The 11,648-nt window shown below is 42.4% G+C and overlaps 1 protein-coding gene across 1 annotated transcript; it reads right to left on the reverse strand.

Annotated features, from left to right (window-relative positions):
• Window positions 1-3,080: 3,080 nt before the first annotated feature.
• On the reverse strand, window positions 3,081-4,376 carry LOC130719055 (uncharacterized). The gene has a single exon (XM_057569703.1). The coding sequence runs from the start codon at window positions 4,374-4,376 to the stop codon at window positions 3,081-3,083; it is 1,296 nt and encodes a 431-aa protein (XP_057425686.1).
• Window positions 4,377-11,648: the final 7,272 nt, after the last annotated feature.

The raw sequence follows: 11,648 nt of genomic DNA on the forward strand, positions 1-11,648 counted from the left end.
CATTTTTTCTTGCACTCTTAATTTCCAAAGCCAGTCCCAGCGCCTGTCATCACGCGTAACACGATTCTGGGCATTCAACCAGGCATAAGCGTCCTTGACAGTATAGCAGCCAGTGCTACTCTCGTCCCAGGTCCAAGCATCACCTCTCCCATGCACAAGTCGTGGTGCAATACGGAGAAGACTTTGATTCAAATGCTCAGGGACTACCGTGTATAGGTTGAACAGGTTCCAGCTCCCATTCTGAATGAGATCCCCCATATTTACCTCAGTATCATGAATATCAACAAATGGCACATGGTTAGCTAGCATTCCATAACCGCTCCAATCAGTGTACCAGAATCTGCTCCGGCCATTACCCATCCTGAACTTAAAGCCCTCTTTCAACCCATCCCGAGCTTTAAGAATTCCCTTCCAAGCTGACGAGGCGGTTGTAGCCGCTTGCACCTCCAACACCGAATCGTCCTTGAGGTATTTATGGCTCATGATTTGGACCCAAAGCTTATCAGGTTTGTCCATCATATGCCAAACTGACTTCCCCAAAAGCGTTGTGTTAGCTAACCTCATGTCTCGCACCCCTAATCCTCCATGTTCTTTCTCCTCTGTAACAGTGTTCCAACTGACCAAGTGCCATCCCCGCCGCGTAGAGTCTTTGGCCCATAAGAATCGACGCATGGCTTGATGCAGCCGATTAAGGATTCCCCGGGGAAACCAAAACACTTGCATGAGGTATGCTGGAATTGAAGCCATAACACTCTTGACCAAGCAAGTCTTCCCCGCCACATTTAACATGCCAGATTTCCAGGTAGAGAGTTTTTTCTGTATGTTGTCCAATATGAAATTAAAATCCGCAGAGCGGAGACTCCTTCCCTTCAAAGGGAAGCCCAAGTACTTACCCAAATCTCTGACAAAGGGTATCGGTGCAATGCTATTGATCTCATCTCTAACGGCTGGCCTCACTCCTCGAGATGTGATAGCCTTTGATTTGGTTAGGTTCACCTTTAATCCAGAGCTAGCACAAAATTTGTGGAGGACATCCGCTACCAAATTAACTTGATGAATTGTAGCTGAGTAAAATAAAAGGACATTGTCCGCGAAGGACATTGTCCGCGAAGGACAAATGAGAGATTGGTGGCTCTCCCGGGGAAACCCTAACCGGTTTCCATTGACCATTGTCCACTAGCTCCTGAATATGCACTGAAAGCCTCTCCATTACCAGGACAAATAGGTATGGCGAAATTGGATCTCCCTAGCGAAGACCTCTTCCCGGGGAGAAATCCTGGAGCCTATGTCCATTCCAAAGGAGAGAGATCTGAGAAGTACTAACACAACACATAATCAAATCAATAATCTTTTCAGGGAATTTGCATAGCACCAAGGTCTCTTTGAGGAACTCCCAAGAGACACTGTCATATGCTTTTTCCAAGTCGATCTTGAAAGCTAAGTTACCATGCCTTGACGTAGACCTATGCATATGATGGATCACTTCTTGAGCAACAAACGCATTGTCCATTGTTCCCCTTCTTGGGAGGAAACTACTTTGCATGGGGCCTATCAGTTGATTAAGGAAGGGCCTCATTCTATTAACCAACACTTTTATAATTAGCTTATATGTCACGTTGCATAAACTAATACGACGAAAATCTTTCACGATGGTTGGATTATCCACTTTTGGAATCAAGGCCACCATTGTCTTCATGAGAGAAGTCTCCACTGTGTCAGTGGTAAACGCATTCTTCACAAGGTTCCAAAGATCCTCACCAACATACTCCCAATATTTTTTGTAGAAAAAAGGCTGGAAGCCATCTTCCCCAGGAGCTGTATAGGACTTCATTGACATAAGTGTCATTCTCACCTCCTCTTTTTCCACTGGAAGGTCCAATACTTCTTGTGCCGCCATGGAAAGTTGGGGAAAGACCCTATGGGGAAACGCTGAGCTACCAGCTGCTGGGTCCGCTGCAAAAAGGGATTGAAAGTAACCTTGGACTTCATCTCTGATCAAGGCAGCATCATCACTCCACTCACCATCCCCAAGCTTGAGACGTTGGACGTGTTTTCTCTTACCCTTGATGACAGCTTGAGCATGGAAATAAGAGGTGTTCCGATCCCCTAGTCGAACTCTATTGTCACGAGCCTTTTGATACCACAATATCTCCTCTTGCTTGAGGACACTCCGGTACTCTTTCTGCAGTTCCACTTCAAACTGCACTATATCAGAGGTAACCTTCTTCCCTAGTTCTCGTTGGATTCCCTTTAGCCGAGCCTCAACTCTTCTTTTCCTGCGATGAATGTTGCCAAATACGTTGGAATTAAAAGAGAGGGATTCAGTGCGAACTCTTTGCAGGTTTCTGGTAATATCCTCATCTCCACCGCGCCAAGCATTTTTCACCAGGCCATTATACTCCGGGTGCTCCGTCCAAGCAGCTATAAACTTGAAAGGTCTTGGGCCTGGATTTTGCTGCACGTCCCCGCAGTGCACCATCAAGGGAGCATGATCTGAGTGGATTCGAGCTAGAGCTTCCACACACCCATTCGGAAACGACAATCTCTAATCAACATCACAGACGGCGCGGTCAAGGCGCTTGGATAAGATGAGCCTATTATGCAGCTTCCTGAACCAGGTGAAATTCGCTCCGCCTGTGCCTAGGTCCACCAACCGACACTCATCCATCGTACGTCCAAACTTTGCTGCTCTGGCATGGTGAAAATCCCCTCCCCGGACTTCTGAGGCAAGAAGGACCTCATTAAAGTCACCAAGAAGGAGCCAAGGTTGGGAAATTCAACTTCTCAGGTCAAATAGATGTTGCCATAGGCCATCTCTTGCCACAACGTTCGGGGAGGCATACACAGCAGTACACGTCCAGGCCAGATTGTCCCTCCATATCTCAAAGGAAATAGCTTGGAAGTGTTGGTCCAGGAGCCTACTATTAATTTGAACCGCAACACTTTTCAACACCCAAATACCTCCCCTAAACCCATCAGCTTCTTGGATGAAAAGCGAGTTTACAAATTTATTGCTACTAATAACTTTTTTTTTGAACTCACTAATAACTTTTCTTTTTTGAAATTAAATTGAAATACTATTAAGCGCGAACCGGCAATTGAGTCATTACATCAGAAATAACCAAATGAAAAGCGGCTACATGGACCTCCTCCACCCATACTAAATTAGCATAGGTTTCAGCGTTCCTAGCCATAAAATCTGCAACAGTGTTGCTCGTGCGTCTAACAATAGAAACACTAACATAATCAAAAGCAGAAAGTAATAAACGACAATCATGGATAATCGAACTCAGATATGAACGCCCTTCCTGAATTGCATGGTCCATCTCTAAGTAAATCCGGCGGAATCCTAAATTAATTGCCAATTGCATGGTCCATCTCATGCTCATCGCCTCAGCCAAGAGGGGGGAAAGGGTAGTGATAGGAAGAGAGCAAGCCGCAACCATTACCTCCCCATCGCTATTCCGAGCCACCATACCCAAACCAGAAGGACCCCGATCATGAAAAGAAGCATCAAAGTTGCATTTAATGGTACCTGGTGCTGGTTTCTTCCACCTCGCGGGCAAGGCTGTCATAGGCCCTCGATCATGGTCACGCACAATAGCCTCCTCCATCGAGCTCCTCACGCGTTGAAGAACCCCGGCCACCACGAACTCACGCTGCTGGAAACAGATGCTGTTTTGTGCCTCCCATAGTGCATAAATTGTGGACTGAATCGTGGCTACCGCATCATCATCATCAAGCTCCACCGCTGCTAGCCAAAACTCAATGAAGGACGAGAAAAGGTCCACCCGAACAGCTAGTTGGGACGCAAACCAAACCTGCTTCACTGCTGGACAATGCAGAAACAAATGGTCCTCCTCTTCCAACTCCGCTGCACAAAAGCTGCAGCTAGGATCCACATCAACGCGACATCTGAATAACCGCTCCTTCAACGACAAATAACCCGACAAAGCTCTCCAACAAGTCTCCTTGCAGCGAGGTAAAGCACGGGAAGCCCAGAATTTTTTCCAAAACTTTGGAGCTAGAGTAAGCATGGTGGATGAAGAAGCTTCATCACGGGCCAGCAACTTCCTCAAAAAACTATAGCCCTCCTTGGTTGTGTATTGACCATCGCTAGTACCCGGCCAGTGGAACACATCACAGCCGCCATGCATGCTTAAGGGAATAGAGAGAATGTTAGTTGTTGTGCCTGGATTGAATACAAGTTCAATCAAATCTCTCCTCCAACAATGACCATCATGGTTAATGAGCATAGACACCTTTGAGAGGTTTAGCTTAACAAACAAATCCTGGCTATAAATCAAAGGCCCTCTTCCCGGCACCCAATTTTCAGAACAAATGTTAACTTGGGTACCATCTCCAATTTTCCACATACCTCCTCGCTCAAAAATTAAGCTAGTCTTCAAAATACTAGTCTATGTGTAGCTTGGGCGATACCCCTTCTTAGCCTCCCTCATAGTGCAACTGTTAAAGTACACAACTTTAAAAACACGAGCCAATAAGCTCTTAGGACGAGTATAGATACGCCACCAGTTCTTTCCCACAAGGGCCATGTTGAATGCCTTAAAGTCTCTGAACCCTAGGCCACCTTGCTCTTTGTTCTTACATAGGTTCTCCCATTTTGTCCAATGCATACTACGGCGAGTTGGATCTCCGCCCCAATAAAATTTAGAGATCATATGATCAATATGAAAACCGTCAGGTAAAACAAAACAAGACATGACATAGGAAGGTATGGCCTGAACCACAGATTTAATAAGAACCTCCCGGCCTGCCCTCGATAAGAACTTTTCCTTCCAACCTTTAAGCTTTTTCCATACTTGATCTTTGACAAAATTAGATACTTGAGTCTTAGACTTACCAATGATAGTCGGAACACTCAAGTACTTGTCATAGCTTTCAACCGCCTTTACTTCCAACAACTCCTTAAGCTCATTAAAACGAGTATCATGCACATTTCGGCTCACTGAAAACTTGGACTTGTCAAAATTGATCATCTGACCTGAAGCCTGCTCAAAGGCGCCAAAAATGTTCTTCAAACATTGGGCCTCTTCCATTGTCGCTCGTGCAAACAACACATTGTCATCTGCAAAAAGCAAGTGAGATATAACAGGCGCATGCCGACTAATTTTAATACCACTTATGTCACCAGAGGCCACCGATTTTTCTATCATGGCAGAAAATACCTCACCACAAAGGATAAATAAATATGGAGACAAAGGGTCACCTTGTCTAAGCCCCCTCTGAGGAGCAAAGCTCGGCTGAGGGTTACCATTCAATAAAATACATAAAGACACTGATGTCACACAACTCATAATGAGATTAACCCAACACACCGGGAAACCCATCTTTTGTAACACTGACTCAAGAAAAGACCATTCAATCCGGTCATACGCTTTGGACATGTCCAATTTAAGCGCCATAGTGTCATTGCGGCCACTAATTCTCTTCTTAATAAAATGGAAACATTCATAAGCAATCAGTGCATTATCAGTTATCAATCGCCCCGGAACAAAAGCACTCTGGCTTTCACAAATTAAATCAGGCAAAATCTGTTTGATTATATTAGCTATTGTCTTAGTGACAATCTTAAAGATGACATTACACAAACGTATTGGACTAAATTGCGTAGCATGCTCAGCTTTCTTAATTTTTGGAATAAGAACCAATAGAGTATGATTAATCATACCTGGGGAAATCTCCCCCCTCAGAATCTACAAACAGAACTCTGCTACTTCATCCCTGATAACATGCAAAAAATGCTGGCAAAAAAGTGCAGGAAGCCCATCTACTCCTGGTGCTTTAGTTGGGTGCATCTGGAAGAGAGCCTCCTCGACTTCCTCCCTTGAAAGGTTCCTCCAAGATTCCCAGATGAGAGGGGGTGACACGACCTGCAACAAGAGAAGTAGCTTCCTCCACCCCCGAAGGGTGTGAAGTGGCAAACATGTTAGTAAAATAGTCCATCAGGACACTAGAAATATTTGTATCATCCTCATATTTTCTGCCTCTATCATCTCTTATGAGTTCAATCATATTTCTCTTCCTTCTCTGGTCACCATGCTTCAGCCAAGATGCCCTAGACCTCTATCCCCCCCAAATCTCTTCCTGTTCCAGCAAGGAATCTAGCTCTTTTCCTGCCTCAGTTGCCGCCAATTTCACTTTCTCGGTTTGAACTTCTGAAGATCATCCAGTAAAGCCCTCTGGTCGGAGATTTTCCTCGGGAGATCTCCAAACTTTGCTCTTCCCCACCCATCCAGCGCACTACTCAAACATGACAACCTGGAAATCTCATTCTCCCCACCATTACACCAAGTCTCAGTCACCACTTCCGCACACTCATCCCCTTCCCTTAGCCACATCTCCTCAAAACGAAACATACGAGTTCGCTTCAGCTCTTTCCGCCTTCTCTGATTGCCACAGGACAAAAGAATAGGACTATGATCGGATTGATGCCTTGGAAATGTGTGACAGAAGTAGTCGGCCACATGTCATCCCAAGCACCATTAACCAAAGCGTAATCAATCCTCTCAAGAATAGTCCCTGGATCAGTTTTGTTGTTTTTTCCAAGTAAAGCGTTCTCCTGTGAAATCCAACTCATGAAGGCCCAAGTCCCTGCACATACTAGATACCCACTGAATATGCCTAGTATCAGGCGGGTCCCCTCCCAGTTTATCTGTCGGGGAGAGGATATCATTGAAATCCCCAATACATAAACAAGTTATGCCATTCAGCAATATATTTTTAACAAAATTCCATGTTTCTCTTCTGAGTCGTTCCTCCGAGAAACCATAAACCCCAAGAACAGACATGAGTCTCTGGTCCTCAGGATGAAAAATTGTACACAAAATATGATTCAGTGAAGCATTAACAATCTCCAACTATAACTCACTAAGCCACCACATGCACAAACCACCCGCCCTTGACCGCCATCGCCCTGCACATTGGACCGAGAAGATGTTATAGAGTCCACCCAATCCTCTATGCTAGAGAGCTTCTCCTGAATACAACTTAGTCTCTGTAAGGAAAACCACATCGGGATCTTTGGAGTGGATGAGCTTTTTAAGAGCCCGTACTGTCAGTAGGTTCCAAAGCCCACGACAGTTCCACGATAGGATCTTCATTGAGGTGGGCGGGACTACTCATTTGTAGTCTCCGTCAATCCCGATCCATTATCTGTGTTCTTTTTCTTCAAGGGGGGTGATATGCCCGAGCCACCAGGCCCTAGTATGGAAGAAGACCCGCCAGGCCTTTTCATAGGAGTGATGCCACCACGTTTTGCTCCCGTCCCTGGGCCATCTCGGATTACCACACCACAATTATTATTTTTTGTATTTCTCCCCCTTGGTTTGTACAAATAGGCTGGACTATTGAATGAGAATTCCCTATTTTTTCCACCACTTGTTGTCTCTGTCCTCTTGGCCACCTTGTGCAAGGCCCCCTTGCCACGCGAGTCATGTTCCTTGGCCTTCCCATGAGCCTGTCTTCACTGGATTTTCCGCCATGGTCCTTAGGAAGGTTGTTCTCGTTCCCACTCTGAGCTGTACCACCCCCACTTCATTCATCAAGCTTAGTAGATTCTTCACATGCCCCCTCTGAAAGGGACTCGTCCTCACGCTCATGTTGTTCAAGCTGATCATACTCGCCGTCGTACGGGCCGTCATCACGACGACTACCATGCGGTCTCTCCCCCTCTCCTTCAGCCCTCATCCAACTCCCAAACTTATTGGCAGCGCCATCCCTCGGAGCCTCACAATCCTTGATGCCATGGTCAAGCTTACCACACCGGTAACAGAAGGTGATAAGCTTCTTATACTTGAAAGCCACTTTTATGGGTGGCTTCCCTTTTGTTGTAATCATCTTCCCCCGACGAAGACGAGCGTCAATATTCAGCCATGCCCTGATCCGTAAGCAAACCCCGTAGCGATTAGCTTCATACCTATCCCAGTCAATGAAACCACCAAAGTTGTCTCCTAGGGCTCGTGCCATTTTTTCCATTTTGTGTGTGTATGGTAGGCCATGAACTTGGATCCCGAATGGAACTCGTGATATAGGAATGGATTCTTGGTTCATGGTGATATCAAACACATTCAAAGCAATCAATTGCCTACTGAAAAACCAAGGCCCCCCACGAAGGACCAGCTCTCTGTCTTTTGCCGAACCAAACCTGATAGAGAAGAGATTTGGACCCACGTTGTAGATCTCGTGACAGTTATGGGACTCCAAGAAGCACTTCATCACGTTGTGGAATACCCTCGGCTCGACCTTTTGCGGCGCCAGGACCTTAGCCACCAACCAGACGTCGACTCCCAGGCTTAGGTCAATCGATGTTTCCCCAACGTCCAGCGCCACTATCTCGTCGCCCTCCAATTCAAAATCTGGAATCATCTCGTCAAGCGCCATGTCGGCCATTGTTGTTGTTGCAGGAAGCAGTGCAAGAGAAGGTTATGTCGTGAAATAGAAAGTTTCAGCAGCAATAGAAACGAAAGCTAGTGCAGAAAGGAAAAAAACGTGGACCAACAACCGTCAAAGATTATGGCGACGGTGATCCCCTTACGTTGACGGATTGTGTGTCACTAGTGTCGGTCTACATCGGTGATTGGCGGCGTGTCGTTGCTTTCCGTGAGAAGCCCTAGCAGACCCATTGGGTGCGCTTAATTATATGTGATACTTTTCTTAATCCTAGAGAATTTAGTAAAAATGATTATATAAGGTGACATAGGGAGTATTATTTAGGAGGATTTAACTAATTAAGTGAGAGCCAGCTCTTCGTTTAGTTTCACTTTCGTGACATGAAGCGATTCTCTTAATTAATTGGAGAACGATTCTTAACTAAAAAAAATATAAAGAACAAATTAATTATGATAATTAAAATATCACCTTAGAGAATATGTGGTTGACAATCGCTCATCATTTAATTCAGTATTAATTCTTTAGTTTACCTCTCAATAAAGAGTCTCATTACTATATGCCCTCAAAAAGTTTTACACTATCATTTAATTAAAATCCATCAAATTTTACTGCAATATAAAATTTGAATTTAAAAATATTTAAAATGTAAAATGAAGAGATGTGAAGGAATTTCCGTGGTTATGCATATTTATATTTTCTGGTTAGGCATATTTATAGGGAAGCAAATGGTTCATGGCCAACCGTGGCGCCAATGCTCGAAAAGACCTGTATTATTTGAATAATTCTGTCATTGCTTGAAGGGATAGGAGTGCAGACACAATGGGGTACTTTTTTCATCAGGGAGGGCACTAGAAGGAAGGGTGGAATAATGAGATGTGATGCTTAGAAGGCTTCCCATGGAGCATGGTTCACGAATGGTGCATCAAAGAAATCATGAAGAGGTGCCTTTGTCAAAGCATATGCATATGTGTTGAGGTATGGAGAAATATTATAATGCTCCTATACTGGTTTTCTCTTGTTGATGAGCTTCAGGTCATGATGTGTACTTGAAGCTTAGGAGAATAGACTATTTTTTGTTTGTTGGCTTTTGTGTGAGTACTCTTTTTTCCCCTTGGGGTTTTTCCCACTGGATTTTTTTTAAGGGGGTTTTAATGAGGCTCTGCATAAGTCTTCTGAGACACCAAAATAGTTTAGGGGTTGTTAAGGCTTTTTGCTACTTTACCTGAGATTGGGATCCATGTTACATTTTAATATTCTCTTCAACCCATCTACATGAGATGATTGTTCTCATGATTTATCCATATTATTAATATAATAATCTATTTTTTCTCAAAAAAAAAAGTCCCTCAATTAAACACCTACACCGATAATAAATTAAACTTACCCCAAATACAGGAAATTAAACTACGTAAATCATGATTAGGTTAATTATAACATATTTTCAGTTCCACCATCCATCCATTGCTTTGAAATTGTTGGCTCTCGTATGAGAATATAATTCAAGAATAATCCTACATGTAATTATTCTTAGCTATCAATTATGCACAAGCTCGTGGACACCAGCTATGATATGACTCATAAGGTATCTTAGAGTTAGACTATAGGATGTTTACTCATCTTTTCTTGTTAATAATATCAATATATTACGTTTATCACTCTCTTCTCTCTTTTTATCTCTCTAGTGATGTATACCGATTGAGTGTGCACTTACATTAATATATTTTATACGATTCTACATATATTTCTAAAGAATTATACAATTAATTTTAAATATGCTAATAGAAGTGGTAAAATGGAGAGGATACACATTTAGATTATCGGATAAGACATTACTGACATACTATGATAACTAATTGAGACTTAATGACGGATAATTATATTTTCACACCTCACTTTTGAGGCGTGGAGAGGTGGAAGAAGAGAGAGATAGGAAGAAAGGAGAGAGAAAGTAAAGATGTGATATGTGATTTGATTGATAAAAATGAGAGAAATAAATAGAATGGAGGTGGAAAAGAAGTGGAGATGTGTGTATATATCATAAGACTTATTCCCAAGTAGGTACATTAGGGGAATCTCCCTGACAACCATCAACTTATATTTTTTCATGGATTGAAGAAGGTGGTTTCTATGATACCCACAATGTATCATACATGAAGGATGTGATTGGTCCACAACAAAAATAATTTATATTTTCATTTTTTTCTTTTTAAATACGGAGGATTTGATTGGTCCACAACCTTTTCGTGTATCATACCCACACAAGTGTTGTGGTATCGTAACGAGCACGTTGAAGAATCGTTTGTTATGGTACTGTTAAATTATTCAACATTTAACCGTGTGATACAAAATTGACACATCATCAATTATCTTTAGAAACAATAAAGAAGAACTAACTTAATTATCACACACGTAACTCTGCAAAACCCAGCTTTAAACAACAATTCCACCCTACGCCTCATCCAGAGAATCTAATACTCTTGTATTGGTGTTAACCAAAAAAATTCGATATGCTTAGAATGTGAAGCACGCACCTATTTTAACTGCTGCTCTCTTTTGCTGGTTTAGCTTTTTCCCTTTGTTTTTGGTACTCTATTACTGTTTCTTTCTTGTTGTATTAAGGGTTGGGGTACCCCTTGTACCTCATTTTAATACAAGTTTTGCTTATTAAAAAAAAAACGCACCTATTTTAAAAAGTAGCTTTAAGACTTGAAATTAAGCACATATATATGTTGGAATAATGACATCTACTTTTCCGTCATACTTAAATGGATTAATGGGTTTTAAGTTTTAACACATGAGTTTCGGTTTCATTTTAATTCATTTAAAAAGTTTCTTTTGTATATTTTATGCACCGTTATAGAATTAATGGTCTTAAAATTGGCTTAATACGTTAGAAGAATATGACTTCAGTTCTCTCTTTCTTAAGTTTCACGTGGTAAGTTTATTTTAAAAGGGATGATTATAACAAACTTCATGTTTTTTGAGATTCACAATATTACATATAGAAGTTTGAAAGAAAAATTTGTTCTGAACCGTGACTGACAGGGAAAAATCAGTTTATGAGTAAAATTTCCTCTCTATCTGTATCATATATTTTTTAGTATTGTTGTACTTCATAACATTTAGGATATGAATGCGTACTTTGCATGTGGCTCTATTAATCTTGGAACGCAAATCTGCACTAAATTGCATTGAGGTTTGTCCAAATTTTACAGTGGTTCTTCCACGGTACAACT

This window comes from Lotus japonicus, chromosome 5 (genome assembly GCF_012489685.1).
Source record: "Lotus japonicus ecotype B-129 chromosome 5, LjGifu_v1.2".
Taxonomy (NCBI): domain Eukaryota; kingdom Viridiplantae; phylum Streptophyta; class Magnoliopsida; order Fabales; family Fabaceae; genus Lotus; species Lotus japonicus.

Coding starts and splice junctions, on each gene's coding strand:
- LOC130719055 (XM_057569703.1), bottom strand. CDS start 4,376: ATGTGGAAAATTGGAGATGGTACCCAAGTTAACATTTGTTCTGAAAAT.